General features: G+C 59.9%; 1 protein-coding gene across 2 annotated transcripts in view; it reads left to right on the forward strand.

Moving 5' to 3' along the window:
- ADGRD1 (adhesion G protein-coupled receptor D1) overlaps positions 1 to 19,091 on the forward strand; it is a 122,878-nt gene that overhangs the window by 63,086 nt on the left and 40,701 nt on the right. For both annotated transcript variants that reach the window (XM_047093222.1, XM_047093223.1), the window contains one exon: positions 16,296 to 16,369. In XM_047093222.1, the coding sequence (XP_046949178.1) occupies positions 16,296 to 16,369 (74 nt within the window). The remainder of the gene's footprint in view (positions 1 to 16,295; positions 16,370 to 19,091) is intronic.

Raw genomic sequence — 19,091 nt, forward strand, 5'->3', positions numbered from 1 at the left:
CAGACTCCCGAGCTCGGTCTCATGGGGCTAACCCAGTGTCAGCAGGTCTGCGCTCCTTCTGGAGGCTCCAGAGGACGATCTGTTTCTTGCCTTTTGCTGCTTCTAGAGGCACTGCTAAGCGTCTCTTCCTGACCCGACTTCCGTAGGCGTGCCTGCCTCTCTGACGGGACCCTCCTGCCTCCCTCCTGAAGGGGCCCCGCTGGAGCCTCCAGGATAACCTTCCCATCGCGAGACCTTTAGCTTAAGTCCATCTGCAAAGTCCCTCCTGCCGTGTAAAGAGCATCCTCGGGTGCTGGGTATCTCTGGGGGATTCGGATGCTGCACATCAGCAGGAAGCCCCTTCCAGCTCCGCGGCGTCCAGATCCCTGGAGAAGATGCTCGGACGCCTCGGCGTGCACAGCCACCACTGCGGGGTGGCACCGTCCCTCCTGGGAGCCGCTGCCTCCAGCCCTCCTCGCTCTGGCTGATTTGGCCGGACGTGGAGACAGACAGATGCTTGCTGCTCGTTGTCCCTCGGCCGCTGAGGCCGTGCTGATGTGGACACTGTCCAGCTGTGCATCGGGGCTGGGGCGCAAGGTGTCCTTCTACGTCACAAGGAACAAGTAGCCTGCTTGCTTCTGTGGGACGGCAAGGCGTCTCCCCTGGCTGGCGTGGCCACGGGTGGCTGCTGGACGGTTTGCCGCGCGACACCTGTGGCGTGTCGCCGTGAGGCTGCGAAGGAACAGAACCCGTCCCTTAGACGAGCGGGAGTTCGCTGAACACAGGGGGTCTGTTGCCGCAAGTGAAGCCGGTGATCGTGTGGTTCAGGGACCGGCGCGGCCCCGGGCCCCTGGCGTCTTGTGTGGCGTCCTAACTGCTGCCGTCCTCCCATGAGGCACCGCAGGTGGCACGGGGACGCAGGAGACGCGCTCGGTCCCCGCGCTGCTCCGTCCGCACCCGGGGATGAGCGCAGGGCAGGGCCTCGTCCCTGCCTGCAGCGCCGCGTGCGGTTGGTATGCTGTGCCTCGGGCAGCTGGGCTGGCCTGGGTCACGGCGTTCCCTTCAAGAAAATGGCTAAGGTTCATGCTGCCTTTGCTCCTTTCTAGCTCATCCTCTGGCCCCGCTGCCTCGTGCCACAGCGTCGCTGTGTCCAGGTCTCTGACGGCAGGGCCAGTGAGAGCTCGAGACTGTCGTTCCCATTGGGCCCGGCCTGTTTTCTTCCAGGGTCTGAGCCCGGGGCCCTGGCGGGTGTTCAGGGGTCGGTGGAGACTGTGAGCAGCGCTGTTTTGACTTGTCCTTGAGATGCCCCGCCCCACAACTTGCACATAAATAGCTACATCACACACATGTTCTGCTCAGTTATCACCCCCCAGCGCCTCCGTGGTCCCACCTCTCGCCTCCCCCACACCCAGCGCCTCCGTGGTCCCACCTCTCACCCTCCCACCCCCAGCACCTCCGTGGTCCCACCTCTCACCTCCCCCCACCCCCCAGCGCCTCTGTGGTCCCACCTCTCACCATCCCCCCAACCCTGTCCCGCGGGACCCACAGTGCAAACGGCATCCGCTTGTCTCTCCAGGGCGGGGAAGTGGGGAGAAGGTCCAGCTCGGCCTGAGCCGAGCGTCTCCATGAAAACAGGCCACGTCTCAGCTAGTCGTCAGCGGGAAGTACTGTGATGAAAGCTGTCCGGAGGCCGCACTCACCGTGTCGGGGCAGAGAGAATCCCAAACAGGGAAACCATCGTCCTCGTCCCCAGCAGATGTTCCAGTGCAGGGGTGGCTAAGGACGTCCAGCCCTGGTGGGCTCCTGCTTTGTGCCGGCTGAGTGTGCTCCTACTGAGAACAGGGATGCACAAGCCGGCCCACCCATCCAACGGGGGCAGCTTGGCCCGGGAGAGAACATTCGTTTGGAGAAGGCTGCCTTTCCCCTGGGGCCCAGAGAGGTTTGCCTGCTTCCAAATCATGAAATCGTTGCAAACGTTTTAAAATTGGGAGATTCCACCTAAAAACTAGGACTTCTCTCTGTTTTCCCCCTGGGGTGACGGGGGATCTGGGAAGGGCTCCGGACTTCACATCTGAGCTGCCATCCACTGGGCTCTGAGGCCCTGGGGTGTTCAGGTCGCCTTCTGGGCCTGCGGGAACCCAAGTGTGACACCCGTGATGTGACTCTGCCTCCAGGGGAGGCTCTGTTGTGGCTCCGCTGGCTTCCCAGGGTAGGGGGACTCATCTGAGGGGGATCCGCAGGTGGTGGCTGATGGGACAGCCAGTAAGGAGGAGGGCAGCGTCACCACCGGCTCCCCTTTTCTCTCCCCCTCCTCCTTGCTCCTCCTCCTCCTGAACTGATACCACTCCTTGATAAGGGTCAAGTGTAAGCACTCGTGTCCTTAGACCCTGAGTTTTCAAGTATACGTGAGAACAAACGCGTCACCATTAAATAGAAGATGCTCACGTTTGTCTCAGTTGTGTGGACCCAACATTTTGCAGTACCCGGGGTGGGCAGCTGGCCCATGGGAAACAGTGTGCGAACCAGCAGGGTTTTGGAGGCGGGCAGCTCTGGAACAGCCCCAGGTGTAGCCCTGGACAGACTCTGTGATCTGGGGTGAGGCGCCCGCCCTCTGAGACTTGTCTGTGATAGGGGCTCGTGATGGTGGCGAGCATCCCAGCCCCAGGGGCAGCGGGAGGGACCGAGCACAGGGAACAGCACCGTGAAGCTGCGATGTCTCGTTCCCTCTGGAGCTGAGCTTGCAAAGCGGTGGCCCTTTGTGCCACGTCCAGCCCAAAGATGACCTGGAGTGTGTTTCAGACGGTTTGGAAGCAGTTGCCAATATTCAGTCAGGAGACTTTGACCTGAACATCTGACTTTCTGGTTTCTCTCCAGAAACCCGAGTTTCTGGTAGTGCCATCCTGCTGGAAGGCAGGATGGTTGGAGAGGAGAGGTGACTGTGCCCTGGGCCACCTGGAAGGGGCCATCATCCCAGCTGGCCGCCCCTGGGGGTGACACGTGTCAGTGGTGCGACCGTTTCTCGGGAATGCCCTTGCATCGCTGGGGAGCAGGGCCTTCACAGAGCAGAGAAGATCAGGGGTGCTGGGCCCTGGGGGGATGAGGTTCAGGCTCAGGCCTTGGGAGGTGCCCAGAGGGAGCCATTCAGGACCCCGCGATCGCAAACAGCTTCGTCCTGCCGGGTCAGGGCCGGGCATTGGTCTGTAGCTGCAGCCCCTCCGGACAGAAGTCAGTCAGTGACAGCAGGAGGGGCCTTCCCATCTGGTCTGCACACCCTGGGGCACGGTATGAGGCCATAAATGGCTCCCTTGGTGCTTTGTGGAAGGCCAGGGATCAGTGGGGGCAGGTTTGATGTCGTGTAAACCAGTGTCCCTATCGACAGGGAACAGTGGTCTTGGCAGCGGCTGCTTTCCTTGGGACGTGACAACCCCCCCCCAGGCTTCCAGGGTGGGGCCCCAGGGACCGAGCCTCTTCCAGAACCTGGCCCCCTCCTCCAAGCCCAGGATGGCTCTGTACTTGTCACCTCGTGGCACTCATCGGGGTTGGGGCTGCAGGGCCTCCGTCAGCTCCCCTGGAAAAGGCTCCTGGGGCCTCTACGAGGTGTCTCCACTGACGTCCCAGTGGGCAGACCCTTTCACTCTGGACAACGGAGAACAGGTGTCCACCTGTCACGGACCTCTGTCCTGCTCCCACCTGGGCACATAGGGCTAGGCTGAAGGGGGGCAGCAGGGGCAGGAGACATCCAGGCCTGCAGCCTTTCTGGAGCATGAATGGGGTGTGGACGGTGTGTGGTTGGGGGCCTGGGTCATCTCTGAGTTCCCCTTCCCGGGGAGAGCGTTGCCTTTCAGCCCAGCCTGCAGCGGGCTGGCCGCGCTGGCGTCGCGAGCATGGGAACCCGGACCGTCCCCGGGGCTCGGCGGGGAGCCGCAGTGCGCCTTCCTGCGTGCTCAGCAGCTGCAGCTGTGCTGGGGCCCAGATGTGCCGAGGGGTGTGCCCGCCCTTCCTGGTTTGCACCCTCAGCTTCCGGGAGGAGCTGGGACCGGGTGGGGGCCCTTGGCGCATGGCCCGAGAGGGAGTTTCTGTGACCTGCGCTCCTTGGATTTGCAGGGTGGAGGGCTGAACCGGGCGCCGTCCCAGCTGACGCTCAGATCGGCAATTTATTCCACGATGATAATAGGTTGTTGATCCAGTAACTTTTTATAGTTCACATAAAAGGCTTTTGTTCTCTGAGAAACCATTCCTCATTTCTGGGCAGGACGGGATCTTTTTTAGATGTTGGCGTGGTCCTCCTGTGCACTGTGGGACAAACCCGCACTCGGGGCCGGGAGTGTGCCCTGGGCCCGTCCCGCCGGCGCGGGGCAGCGAGGCCTGCTGTCTGTGCTCCCCAGGCCGCCGGAGGGCCAGGCTTCTCCTCCTGAGCACTTCCTGGCGCTCAGAGGCGCGGGGGATGCCGGCTGCCTTGTCAGACCCCAGGTCCTCGCTGAGGTCAGGCCAGGCCACGGCTTTCCCACGCGCAGAAAAGCAGCGAAGCAGAGGGAGGGGGCCCCGGGGTGGACGCAGGAGGAAACAAAGAGCGGGAGCACAGAGAAGCAGACACCACCTCGAACCAGCCCCCTCCACCTTGTGTTAGCTGTGTGGCCCCGGGCTGGGCCCTTGGGGTCTCTGGTCTCGGCCTCCTCCTGTGTGCAGCGGACCGCCCTGCTGCTGGCAGGTCCACGTGAGGGCCGGCGGCTGACGGTGTGGGGCAGGTGCTGGGCGTGGCAGCTGGCGCTCGGCAGGGAGAGGCTCGCGGGCGCGGTGCCACCAGGCACGGCCCCGACTGCCCTGGGCCTCGCCCATCTGGTTCCTCCCTCGTCCGTACCCCACGCGCTTCCTCTGCATGACAACGATGAACTTCTTTTCAACCTGCACACCCACTTTTCTAAGTAGCTGTGGGCAGAGATTCTGGGCGTGGGACGGTCGCCCCAGCATCTTCCAGCTGGCAGAGTGTGGCCTGAGTACCACCCGAAGTGGCCTCCTGCACTGGAGGTGCTCAGAGGAGCTGTCTCCTGGAGAATGCCGGCCCTGGGACTAGCTGAGCCACACGACATCCTCGTGAGCCACTACATGTGTGCCGCGTGGGGGCTGGAATACGGGGGCACCCGTGTGGTCTGTAGGGAGGGAGAGGGCGAGCCTGGTGCCTGCTCTGGGGGACACGTTTCGCTGGGTGGGACTGGCCTTGCGTCTCCTGGGGGCTGGTGGCGAGACGGAGAGCCCACCGGACCGGAGGGGGTAGTGGGGCAGTGGGAGGGACAGCGGGAGCCCGTCGGAACTGACCCCCTGAAGCCTGGAGAAGCGGGGTGGTTGCTTGGGGCTTGCAGCTGTCACCCTGGGTGGTCAGGAAGTCATCTTCGGACTTGTCTCTGTGGTCTGGTCCTTATGAAACCGGGCAAAAAGGCTTCTTTTGCAAGCGTTTGGAGCGTGTGTTACATGACGCGGTTCCAGGCGTTTGTGCAGGAGGCCGGGGACTCCGCGTGTCCCAGCTGGGCGTCATCTGCCCGCCGGTGGCCCACGACACAGCTGCGTCCCGTCCTTGAATGAGAACCAACAGCACCGCCAATGTGGCGGTCAGGCGGGACACGCTGGCGGCCTGTGTGGCTGGGAAGTGCTTTCGTCGGGTGGCCAGGTGTCCTGGCGCCGCTCACGCTGAAACGTGACCGGCGGCTTCCGGCCCAAATTTCCAGAGTCGCGAACCGCGCCTGTTTCCACGTTCACCCCCGGGGTTCAGCGGGAGGGACGGAGGCGGCCCGTCCCCCTGGGCCCTCACACCTGCCTGGGGTGAAGGGTTACACGGATCCACCCCAGGAAACAAGAACTCCGCGTTCCTCTGATGGTGGATACTGGCAACCGGCCGTACCACCGCATGCTGCCTTGCGTTTTCTGCTGTTTATTTGAAACAGAACTGGGGTGTTTGTGTTTACGTGGTAAATTTCCATCGAGAGTCCTCTCCGTAAACAATTAGGAATTCCAGTCATGACGTGATTTTCTGGAGTGTTCGATATTTCTGACAGTGGCAGACATCTCTTCAGCCTTTCCTGACCCGCAGGTGCCCATTCAAAGGCGGAGAGGGTGCCCTCCTGTCCGGGGCTGGACCCTGGATTGAAGCCCGGTGGGGAGGGGCTCAAGCCCCAGCCGGAGGGTGGTCCCACCTCTTCTGTCTTCGCCTCCTTAACATACGCGGTTTGTGTGGATGTTTCCTCCTCCAGCGACAGAAATCACAGCTTTTGTGGCCCCAGGAGCTCTGAGCAAAGGCCTCCAGACTCATCTGGGTCTGTCTATACGGCAGACCCCTTGATCAGATCAGGAAGGACACGCTGTCAGGAGAGAAGGGCCCTCAGGAGCAGAGCTGAGGGGTTGCTGCCCACACCACCAGCTGGAAAGGCTTTGCCCACAGGGTCACCAGAGCCCCAGGCCAGGAGCTCGCTCTCCGGGTCTGATGGCATCGAGCCCATGCCGCGGCCACTGGCTCAGGGGTCTGATGGAGGAGGAGGCCAGCGGGGCCATAGCAGCCTGAGGGTCCATTACTGGGCAGGGTCTGGTCCAGGGCAGGGTCCGGTTCTGGGCCAAGTCGCCCGAGCTCCTGCCACCTGCCCCGAGAGGTCAGGGGCCACGGAGCAGCCATGGGTCACGCCACATTCCCGTCTCTGTGTCTTCTCGTGTCTCGAGATCGGCCCCGAGGCGAGCTCTTCCGTAGCCGGCACACCGTCCGGTGGGAGCTGGAGTGCTGTGTCCTGAGGGCAGAATCATTGCCCTTGGCCACCACCGTCACTGGCACTGCCTCCCCCCGGAGTCAGGGGGTGGCTGCCCGGGCTTCGGGTGAGGATGGCGAGGAGGCGGCCGTGTCGCCCAGCCTGGTTCCCTCCGGCGGCGGGATCGGGCTTCTCTTTTCAAGGAGTGGCCGGGGGAGAAAAACACTGACTAGCTAGGACCTCATGGTGAGGGGCGTCTGCGGAAAGAAGGGGAGAGAGCCAGGAGCCAAGGTCTCACTGAGCCAAGCGCGAGCGGTCCCCAGCCGCCGGAGCGACAGAGCGCTAGGACACGCGCTTCCTCGGCGGCTCCGTGGGCTGCACTGGAGAACACGGTGGTGCTGGCCACCGCGAGCAGGGCAGGGGCCACAGGGACTCTGAAGCCGCCAGGGACCCCACCAGCCGCAGCGTGAGCCTCAGTGGCCGGACCTGCCGGTGGCCCAGCTGCGCCCACAGGATGGAGCGTGGCCCTCGTTCACGGCTCCTGACGCACGGGGGCTCTCCCGGCCCCGCCGTGCCGCGCTCAGGGCCAGCGGTCCCGGGGTCCACACGCAGCTGGGCGGGCTGGTCCCTCGGACCTGGGTCCCGGGCCTCTGCGCTGGTTTTCCAGGCCTCTCTCTGGGCCGTGGTGTCACTGCCTCCTCGGAGGACCTCTCACCGGGTCGCGCCTGCCCCAGGGTGGGGCGGGGTGTCACGGGCCGTGCGCCCCTCCGCCCTTCACTGCCCTGGGCCACGGCTGCCTCTTCCTCTTCTCGGTATTTATGCCCCTGCGTGTTATAAAGCTTTTATTCATTTTGTTGCGACACCCTTCGTTGTTCGAGGCTGCTTAATTCTGCCAGTGTGCTCTGCCCCGGTGGGAAAGCGTGTCTTTAAATAAGAGCTTTTCCCTAGAAGCAGGCACAGTGGTTTGGAAAGGCTCTGACATGCTTTCGGTGCCCCGAGAATGACAGGCTTTCATTTCAGAAGTTACTGCCGCGTTCATACCCCAGGACCTTTGGCTTTTGGACAAACCAACCATTCCCTGTCTGCCTCGGTCAGGAGACCTCCTGCTTCCTTGTACCTGCTTGCGTCACTGTTTGTGTTCAGGTCAGTTTGGCCACTGAAACCTTGTCTTCCAGGATGGACGGTCAGCCGGATGATTATTTCCCTGTGGACATCCATCAGTTTTGAGTTTTGTATCCGTTAAGCAAATTTGTTCTGACGTTCCTGGTGGCCTCCTATGTGCATGATTCTTTGACTCTTCCTTGGAGGTGGTAGTAACACAGTTCATGCCTCCTTCATCAGCGAGTTAGACAATATCTTTAATACGTGTTCATTTTGATCTCTCTGAGAGTCATGATTTCACCTTTGTGGAAAATTGTCTTTTAATGAGCGGGAAGATAATTTAAGGGAAAGACTGTAATTCCTCTGTTAGAAAAGGAGGTTTTTTCATGCGTGTTGAACGTCCAGGAAAATTTGGATTAAACTGTTTTACTTATGAACTTGTAAAATAGAGCGGCAAACGGGAAAATCTAGCGTCTCTGGTCTCCACGGTTCTAGAACGCACATTGTGAGTTCGACATTCTTCCCTTCTTCTCTAAGTTAAATTGCTCACCTTTCAGGGAAAATAGCATCACTTTTAATGTGGTTTATGGATGAGTTCAAGATTGAAAACACGATTTGTTATTATTAGCAGCCACGGAACCAGGCTGTAAAATAGATCAGAATTATATCACCTTTCCAGCCCACACCATTATCTACACAGAAATAAAAATATTACTCTCCTTGGTGTGGCCCCTCGGGGCATACCTATAATTGCAGTTTCCTGATTATCTGCAAATCCTGCAGCTAAAGGTTTATATTGAGATTTCTGCTTCGTAGCTTGTGTTATGAAAACAATACATTCCCCCCCCCCCCAGTTGAGGACAGCTGATAGACACGGAAACGGCATTTACTGTTTTGATTGTCAGCCCTTATTTTCACACATACGTTAGAGGGCAAACTATAGTTTATAATCCAGGAAGATTTTCTTGCTGTAGAAAAAAAAACCAGACATGTGCCATTGGAAAGAAGAACCAGTGACGATGATGAATTTAGGGACCACGGTCCTTCTACACTTACAAAGAACGCGTTCACGAAACTTGGGCCAGCCACATGGGAGTCCTGGGTCTGCTGGCCGCACAATTCAGGGGCAGGAGGGAAAGGCGGAGATCCATATGGGAGCGACCAGCAGATCATTACTGAAGCCGTGTTTTAAGTTCTGAGTCTTTCTTTTCTTCCATCACAGCACGGATGACAGTAAAATTAAGTTTGCAGAACATTTTTGAAAAATTCAAACCAGGTGTCTAGGGAGAAATAACTTATAACCCAAATATTCCATGAGCAAGAGGCGTCTGGGAAGAAAAATAACACAGAAAGAGGTCTAGAAGCAAAAGCTGACCGCTTTGATGTGGGTGGAGGGTGGAATCTGACACCGGGGGCGGGGGGCTGTGGCCGGACCCTCCCCGGATGATGGATAATCGCTTCCCTTGTTTTGGCCCAGACCACACAGGAGACACTGTGCTTCACAGTGAGAACACAGCGTACCCCTCGGGATGCAAACGTGGGTGTTCACCGAGCCACCGGGGCCCCAGGAGGCGGGAGGAAGCCCCACGAAGGAGCGGGGTCCTGGGTCTGTTGTGTATCTGGGTGTGCTGCATTGTCTGTGTGGGACTCTCCGTTGGTGACAGATAGTGGAGACTCGAGGTGCTGGGGAGGCAGGGGAGGGTGATCCCCAACGAGAGTAGCATTGTCCACAATGATGGGAACAACACTCGGTGACCCGCGGTCCCCTTCGCTGGCCGACCGAGGAACCCCCACGTTCCTGTGCAGAATGCGGCTCATCAACACGGGGCCTAAATACAGAAAGCCCTGCTTAGTGGGTCGGTACCTTCACCTCCCGCAAGCCTGTGTTTCCTCCGGCTGGCAAAGTGATGCGGTGGAACCCTTTTAAAACCTTTTATTTCGGGATGAGGACAGATTCACAGGAAGTTGCAGAGGTAGAAGAAAGAGGTCAGTGGAGCCCGCGCCTGGTCTCCGCCGTGGTTACTTACGGACGACGGAACTGATTGTGCAGCTGCAGAGCCGGGGTGGACGTCGGCACGCGCTGTGGGTGTAGACGGTTGTTTTAAGTCAGGTGTGGGCTCCCGGAACCCCCACGGTCACCAGGATGCCCACCTGTTTTACCCCCGCCCCAGCTCCTGGCAGCCGGGGGTCTGTCCTTCGTCTTTATAATCCCGTCCTTCTGAGAGAGGAAGAATGAGAATTGCACCGTGGGGCACCTTTTGAGCTTGGTGGCTTCTCTCTCTCAGCCGAACGGGAGGCCTGTCCTGGTCACTGCTGCTTTGGGCTCCTGCCTTCTCGAGGCGGGTGGTCGCGCGGTGTGGCGGGCCCCAGTGCGCCCGGCGCTCACCCGGTACAGGATGTTCTGGTTGTTCCCGGGTGCTGGCTCTCAGAAGAAGGCCACTGTAAACAATCGTGCACAGGCTTTTCTGAGGAAACGGCTTGTATTTCTGTGGGATAAATGCCCAGGCGTTTTGTGGGGTCACAGGGGAAGCATTCTTCATATTTTTCAACACTTCCGGACGATGTCCCGGAGCGGCCGTCCCCATCCACGCTCCCAGCCGCTAGGTGTGAGCAGCTCAGCGTCCGCGCCCTCGTCAGCATCTGACACGGTCACCACCTTCTCTCTCCGTTGCCCTCATGGTGGGTCTTCATTGCCTGGCGGTAGTGTTGCTGACGTCTCCTCTGGGGCCTGCTGCCCGTACGTGCTCGTCAGTGCAGCGTCTCCTTGTGCCCCGCGTTTGCTTTCTAACTGGATTCTGCGGAGTTTGTGTAGCTGAGTTGTGAGAGTTCTTTATATGTTCTAGACCGCACGCCTGAGTCACACGTGTGGATCGTGAACGTTTCCTGCTAGCTTGTGTTGCTGTCCTCTTCAAGGGCTATTTCACAGAGCTGAGGTTGTTAATTTTTAGGAAGTCCAATTTACTGATTTTTTTATATTCAGTTTTTTTAATGTTTGTTCATTTTTGAGAGAGAGAAAGACAGAGCATGAGTGGGGGAGGGACAGACAGAGAGGGAGACACAGAACCCGAAGCAGGCGCCAGGCTCCGAGCGGTCAGCACAGAGCCCGACGTGGGGCTTGAACTCGTGAACTGTGAGATCATGACCTGAGCCGAAGTCAGACATTTAACCCACTGAGCCACCCAGGCGCCCCAGGACATGTTTTTATAACTCCTTTTCTTTCTACAATTAACCCCGTGTGTTTGGGCAGTCATGTTATTTATTTCATGCTCCTGAGCACGTGCAGAATGTATTTTTAGAAGCGCTGCCACGGGAGTAGATGGCACCTGATGTTAATAAGGAGCCTATTTTCTAATGGGAGGAAATGATGCAAGAAAATTGAGGAAAACTGACGATCCCGCACAGAAAAGAGATTTTTGCAACTTAGGTGAATTTGTCTTAATTCAGATGAATCCCAGTGTGTTTTCCACCCTCCTCTCTTGGACTAGAAGGGAGAGGGCCGTGAGGGCTGGAGCCAGGGGGGGCCTGGCGGCCGCCCTGCCTGAGCGTTCTGGGACCCCTGACATCTCTGTGTCTGTGGTTAGCCAGAGGGCGGGGCAAGTTGAACCCTGAAGCCCGGGCCGGGAAGGTGCCTCGATTCTGTGTGAAGCAGACCGGAAGCAAGTGTGCGTGGCAGCTTCAGACTCGTGAAACAGCAGTAAGCACACGTGGCGTCTGGGCCCGACGGCCCTAAGCTTGTGGCTCAACACGAGATCTTCCTTTATAAAGACAAGCATCTTTGCAGCTCATGCATGTGAGACGGGTGGAGGCTTCCGGAAACGCCCCCAAAGCCCACTGCCGACAAAAATGGACTCACAGCCGCCCTCCCTCCTCGCTCCTGCCTCCTCGCGGCTCCTCTGGTTTGCTCCGCCGGCTGGCCGTGTTGGCGCCTTTTCTGCTGAGAACGTCAGGACTAGGTGTCACCTGGGCGCGGGGGTGACTTGAGAACATGTTGGGCTGTTTTGAGGAGACTGTTCTAATTGCAGACCCCGTGTGACTTCCCAGATTTTTCCTCTGTTTTGGCCCCGAACATCCCAGCAATTCCCGTGCCTGTTTCCCTCCGCTGCCGAGCCGGCTGACGGGCGGACTGTGAGCTGGAACCCGACGGTCCCGGGTCCTCAGGCTGTTCCTCTGGAGTCGGGGGGTTAATGGGACAGGGTGTGGGAAGCCACGGAGGATCGCGGTTGAGAATTCAGACCCCCCTGGAGGGTCCCAGAGTCCCAGGGGGCAGTGGAAAGACCGAGAAACTTGTGTTCCGGGGTTGTGCGAGCCCCACGTGCCTGTGGCCCCTGGTCCCCAGGGCTCAGTGGGCATCTCTGACCCCATTCCCCAGTGGCCGTGGTGCTGACCTCCCAGCCGCACTCAGCTGCAGGTGGACAGAAGAGGCAGGTGGGGACGCTGGGCTGTCACCTGCAGGTAAAACGAGCTCATGCCAGCACCACACGGGCATCTGCGTCGTGCGGTTGGGACGGGTCCTTCCACAGGACAGACCCGACTTGGCCACCTCCGACTCAAAGGGGCCTGGAAGGGTCGCAGGACAAGGAGGTTTGGGCAGCATTTGGGCAGGGGAGGAGGGCGGGTGCCTGTGTCAGGGCCTTGGGGGTGACCTTGGATGACCTGATTGTCACCTCGAATAGGGTGCCTGTGGTCCACACGCGCCTGGGGCGAAGAGGACGTTGTTGTGCATGTGAGTGCAGCACGCAGGCACGTCCTCAGTGCCCCCCACCGCCTACCTCTCCCAGGAGCCAGGAGGGACAGCCCTGTCCACAGACGGCGAGCCCCTGCTCCGCTGGGTCGCAGGCCTCTCCACCCCGACCTCTTGTCCTCCGACCTGTTTCTGGAGGTGTTTCCTCAGTCATCTCCTCCATGGGGCCCCTGCTACCGGTGCCGGGGTCCGTGTGGGTGTCTGCCAGGAGGGGCTGCGTCCGCCCTGCTCCCCTGCCTACAATTCTCGAAGACAAGGAACATCGGCCAACACCAGGATTTTGAGGCTGATTAAGGGGTTTCTTCATCACCTCTCCCCTCCAAAATTAACTTCGTTTTTCTTGCTTTTGTCAAAGATGGGACACCCCAGCCGTCTGGAGCCCTGGACCCTGGCTTGTCGGGAGACGAGCTGGGTTGGGGACGAGGGTGGCCGGCTGAGAGGACTGCTCCCCACCATCCGCCGAGGTCCCTGTGCACTGTTCCCTGAGCTGGGAGTGTGGCCTTTGACTCCTTCTGTGGCTTTCCTGAGGGTCAGAATTAAGGACCGTGGTGCCTTCTGTGTATTTGCTGGGAGTAGCGACAGGCAGGTGTCTCTCCCCCTGCTGTGTAGGAAAACTATATACTTGGACGCGAAGCAAACAGATTTCCAAGCAAGGGACGTTCATGAGTTGTTATCTCGTAGATTTGTCTGCGCCTGAGATGCGTCTTCCGGAAGCAGACACCCTTCTGCACTGTGATTATGGTCGGTAGGCAGTGGATACTCGATTAATCCCATTTTCTTCTCCCCAAATGGTTGAGTTTTCCGAGAAAGTCTCAGGCCCCACAGGAGACGCTCCTAGGGCCCATGTGACACCTACGTGAGTTTGGGGACATCAGGTGGCGTAAAGCAGGGCCAGCTTCCTGCTGGAAGGCCCGCTCTCTGCAGAACGCAGCCCCTCGGCGTCGGGGCACAAGAGGCGTGCAGATGAGGGTGCTGCCCCTCGCCCCGGTGAGCACACCCCGTTTCCTGGTCCCGTCACTCGCGAGGCTGCGGGGCGTCGGCGCCTCCCACGTTTCTCCAGGAAATGGGGCCGTGACACAGATGATTCACCTTCCTGTCTCTGGCAGCGCTGCTCCCCATGTGTTCACCAATCACGCTCCTGGGAACATTCTAGGCCTCCGTTCTTGGAGACGTGCTGAGGGCCTCCGTTCCAGCGGTTGCAGACTCCAGACACGAGGAGGCGGTCTGCTGTTCTTGGCGCAGGATGGCGCGGGGAGGAGCCTCGGATGCCAGGGCGGGAGTTTCCCGACTTGGGGTGTGACCTGGACCCCAGGCCCCGGGGAGCACCGTCTGCGCCTCCGCTCTTCTGACCACACGCGCGCTGGGCTTGCCGCGGTCGGGGCTGATTTTTAAATCCCCTCGAATTCGGATCTGGAGTCAGAGCGTCGGGACTGGGAGAGGCCCCTTTGGCCAGAAGTGAGAGCGAGCCAGCTCCACGCTGCAGGCGGTGGGGGAGGGCGTCGCGTCTCCCTCGGGCCTCAGCGCCCCCCGACGCGTGCGCCTGGCCGCGGGCTGCCTGCAGCCCTCGCTGGCGCCCGCCCGCCTTTGCGGCACACGAGAACACATACACGCACCTGCCCGTGCACAGTGACGCCTCTGCCCGGGGCCAAGGGCACCCCAGCGATTCTAGGTGGGGCCGCCACCCGGTCCTGATTGGACTTTGCACTTCGTGGGTTTGTGTGTCGCAGTTCCCCTGCTCACAACCTTCCGTGTCCCCAAGCGGCTGCAGGATGAGACTTTGCACGTCTGAACACGATGTTCACAGTGGCTGGGACACTGAGGCGGTGGGGGGAGGGGACAAGTGGCTCTCTAATGGGCGTCACCCCAAGGTCTTGTGAAAACCCCACCCCCTGTTTCCGACTGCCGGGGGGGGGGGGGGGCGCTGGGATGGGCCATGCCAGGCTCCTGGGTGATGCCTTTGAAGAGCGCCCTCTGCGGTGAGTGTGGGAAGGGGCACCGGCAGGTGGCCCAGGTGGCGCGAGGTCAGGGGTCTTGGGTGGAATGTGGAAACAGAGTAAGAATAAATGGAGGTTTGGCCTTTTTAGCTCTTCCCTGGACTCCCTTGGCTCTGCCGTTGCGTGGCTTGGCCCCTCCGCTTTCTCTTAGGGTTTGGTCAGCTCAACTCATTTCCCTGGTACCGGCCCCTCTGCCCTGACGCGGCAGGTGCTCGGAGAGAGGATGGCCTGTTGGTTTCCGATGCAGCCCAGCGCAGTGGACCGGGCTGTGGCTGGACACCCCCTCGGGCACTCCTGCCCGTGTGGCAGTGCCGACCCCGGGGGGCAGCAGGCATCCCTGCCCTGGGGGGCCTCCCTGTCGTGGAGGAACACAGGTGACGCACAGGCAGTAACCAGGCACGTTTCCGGTGGTGTTGAATGCCGTGTAAAAGGTGAACTGGGAAAGGGACGGTGGTGGGGGCGTCTCTAAGCGGTGAAGGTGTGAGCAGTTGGAGGAACCGGCCACGGTCCTGGGCAGGAGGGGTCTACGGAATTTCCAGGCACAGACAACAAGGCGTTAAGATAATGCTAGTACTAGAGGGAAACAAAAGGAGTGAAGATTCCGTTTTGCCAAGATATCAGTAATAAACGGCAACACGTAACTGTGTTGTGCGCTCGGGGACCATCAGCCATGGTTCTGGCACGCAGCCGATGACAGATGACCCTTTGGTTTTTGCGGTGGGTCCAGAGGGCACCCGTCAGGGCTGCTGCAGGCACATCTTGGCACCAGGAAAGAGGAACTTAGGTCCCGTCTGGAGCCGGATGGCGAGGGAGCCGCCCTGTCGCTCGCCTCTCCCGCAGCAGGCTGGCTCCCGCGCTGGTTCCCACGCTGGCCCACGCTGACCCACACTGGCTCCCACGCTGGCCCACGCTGGTTCCCACGCTGGCTCCCACACCGGCCCACACGGCCCCTCGACCAGGCGGGGTCTCGTGAGCAGCGCTGGTGGATGAGACGATGGGGTGAGTGGCGGGCGACCACGTGAGAGGTACCGACTGGGACTCTGTGAGACACCGCGAGTCCGGAGCGGCCCTGGCTTCGTGCCGCGCTCCCGCTTCCGGAGCTTCCCGGTGACGGTTCTGGGCGGACCCCCCGCGATCCGTTTTGGGCAGAGCCGCTGCGGCCAAGTGCCCCAGCTGGCATCCAGGAAAGGTCCAGGGCTGGAATTTTCTCTCTTGGGGGAGAACAAGAGCCCCAGGTTGATCTGGTCTGCTCATTCCTCTGTCTTCATTCAACCAGCCCGTGGTAAGAGCCAGCTGGCCAGCAGGGCACAGGACAGACTTCCTGGTGGGGAAGACAGCACGCAAACAAATGAGTGAATATGTAATCTGCTGAGGAAGGGGTGGACAGCACAGGGGTTGGTACCGTTTCGACTGGGCAGGGAAGTCCCTCTGGGGTGACCAGGTGGCACAGACCTGCGGGAGACCATGTATCTTCGGGGGGGGGGGGGAAGAGCACTCTCAAGGGAGGACACGGCAAGTACAAAGGCCCTGGGGCGGGGTCCTGGCTTCTGGGCTGGTGTGGGTGAAGGAGAGGACGGGGTGTGAGGTGGCCGATGCCATGGCCTCTGTGACCACGACGGGGTTGAGCTGGAGGGTGGGTGGCCTCTTGTGGCACCAACCCAAGGTCTCCCGTGGGCTGGGGCGCAGTGCTCAGCTCAGTGCTAGGAGCCTGGCTTGTCCAGCGGCCTCATGAAGATATCCATCTTTTCGTTTCAGTCCCGCCGGCAGCGCAGCGAGGCCACCAACAGCAGCAACCAGGTCTTCCTGTATTGTGCCTTCCTGGACTTCAGGTACTGCCTGCTTGGGGCCACAGCAAGGACTGGAGGGGGGTACGGGGGGGGGGGAGCGGGAAGGGAGGGGGAGGGTGTAGGAGAGAGCAGGGAGGGGAGCACCGGGTGGGCAGGGGGGAGGAACGTGGTGTTGGGAGAGCAGGGGTGGGGGGAGCACAGGGGAGGGGAGGGGGAGGGGAGGGGTGTGAGATTGGCGGGAGAGTGGAAGAGGAGAGCGGGGGGGGGGGGGGACCGCCGGGGGAGGGGAGCAGGTGCGGGTGGGCGCACCGCGTCCAGGTTATGGTCCGGGTCACCCTTCTGGAGGCAACACGGTAGCGTTGTCCGTAAATGCTGGAAACGCCTCGGGACGCAGGGCAAGACAAGAAGGAGGCACTGGTGCAGGTGTTCTCGGGGACCACGCGGGACTTAGCAGGGCTCCGCCCCTGAAAGCCCGGGCAGCCAGTGCAGCCAGGGCGCCACCGCGGCCTGAGAAGGGTCCGTCGCCCTCGGCTGTGCCGCCCTGGCCGGTGGGGGGGGGGGGGGAGGCTGGGCGGGGGGCGCTGGGCAAGCAGCTCTTCCCCGGCTGGCGTGCAGGCCTCCCAGGCCTTCACGGCCCGCACCGGGGTGCACTGTCGCACCTCAGCCCTGCTGGAGCTCGGTGAGCTGGAGCGCAGGCCAGGGGCGCCCTTCTCTGTGCCTGCGTGGGTGTCCCGGGATCCACCGTCACGGACGATGTCGAAGAACGCCTGTCCCCTCCTGCTCTGCCCTCGATCCCCACACCGCCGGCGTGGTGTGGGCGTCCGCCGTCCCCGTCCCCGCGTGTTCTTTGTCAGCCGGAAGTGCACGTGCAGAAACGGCCACACCTCTGTCACACGGCTCTTGAGTTTTCACAGACGAGTGACTGTGGGGGTCAGGATGCAGAACGGGCCCAGCCCCTGCCCCATCCGTGTGCCCCCTTGTCACTCGTCCCCGGACTCCAGCTCCTGCAGCCGCCGATTTGTCTTCCACCAACACGGTTCTGCGTCCGCGAGAATGCCGCGGGGACGGAACCGCTGTGTGCGTAGCCCGTGGAGTCCGGCTTCCTTCCGTTAGCATGAGGACACCCGCGTCGTCGTGTGTGTGAACAGCCCCCTGTGGTCATTTCCTGCCGGGCGGCCCCTCCCCGGCTCCCTCCTGTCCGCGGGCCGCTTCTGGGCAGCGTGAGTGAAGCTGCACGCTGGCCTGCTTCGCGTCCCGGGGAGGAAGCCCGCTTGCCCGGGTGCCTTGTTCATTCACAGGTCGTCGAGTGTCATCTGCTAGCCGTGTCAAGGACTTCTGTGTCCGTGTTCGTGGGGGAAATTGGTCCGTAGTCTCCTTTTCTCGTCAAGCCTTTGGGTTTGGTAGCAGGGTGACCGTACCATTGTAAAGGGTTCGTTCCGGACAGTGTAGGTCGAACTGGTCTTGTTCCTTCTGCAGCATTTGATCGAATTCACCACCGGGCCGTCTGTCTGAGCCTTAGTTCTTGTTGTTGGCAGGCTTCGAAGCACGCGTCACGCGTCTCTAGTTGGCACAGAACCATTCGGGCCACGTGTCCTCTGTGTTTTGGCAGCTACTTTTTTGAAGAACGTGTCCGGACCATGTTTAAAGTGCGTGCACGGAGTAGTTCGCGGTGTCCCCTCGCAGCCTGAGTGCACGTCAGGCGGTCTGTGTCCTTGTCCCCTCGCCACTTCCTCAGCTGGTGCCTGCCATCTGCAGCTCCCCACGCCTTCTCGGCCGCTCGCACGAGACGTTTATCGGTCCTACGGATCATTCTCAAAGGCACCGCCGTTGGTTTGCAGTGTTCTCCCCTCTTGCATTTTTATTCTCGATTTTGTTGACGTGGTCTCTTCTCATCCTCTTGCCGTGGGATTCGTTTGCCCTTTACTGTCTAACTTCCGGGAGTGTGGGCTTCGGTCATTGGTTGAGGCCTCGACTCTTCCCTGACGCAAATGTTTCGTGCTGTGAATTTTCCTGTGAGCGCGGAGTTGGCTGTGTCCATGGTGTTGGCACGTTGCTCTTTTTCATTAGGCGAAACATGTTTTCTAACCTTTCTTGTGACTTCTTCTTCAGGCCACATGTTGCTTTGAAGTGTGTTGTTTGGTCCAGCTGCTTGGGGATTTTCCAGAGATCTTTCTCCTGTTGATTTCTAATTGATTTTTTTTTTTTTTTTTATGATCTGAAAACATTCTTTTTTTTTTTTTTTTTAACTTCAGTCCTTTTAAATTTGTAGAACTTGCTTCATGACCCAGCATGTGGTCAGTGTTGGCGGATGCCCCTTGTTTCCTTTACAAGCGTCTGTTCCTGACGGGTGCTGTTCTTGTCACACACTCTCCACTGCAGACACGTCAGATTAGTGACCTTCTGGAGCCACTGGAAATAAGAACACAACAATTACATGTTTTCCTTCACGCCTGTCTGTTTTCACGCTATTCTGACTCTGTGCGCGGATGGAAGTTTCTGTCTGGCGTCATATCCCTCTAACTCCTTACGTAGCGCGAGTCTGCTGCCACTTCCTGTTCGTCTCCGAATGTGTTTGTTCCATTTTACCTATGAAAGATGTTCACCCTGCGCTGAGAATGCTGGTCACTTCTTTCTAGACGTTAGGAAGTGATATAGGCATGATATCAGCACGTTATTCCAAGCAGGCTTCCCTGGGGACCTTCTTACCTTCCTGACCCCTCCTGCTCCCTCACGGCAGCCGCGATGCTGAGACTCAGGAGTGTGT

The sequence above is a fragment of the Lynx rufus genome, unplaced genomic scaffold (genome assembly GCF_022079265.1).
Source record: "Lynx rufus isolate CCGP_SWC_20201006 ecotype Redwood Valley unplaced genomic scaffold, mLynRuf1.p SCAF_33, whole genome shotgun sequence".
Classification (NCBI taxonomy): Eukaryota; Metazoa; Chordata; class Mammalia; order Carnivora; family Felidae; genus Lynx; species Lynx rufus.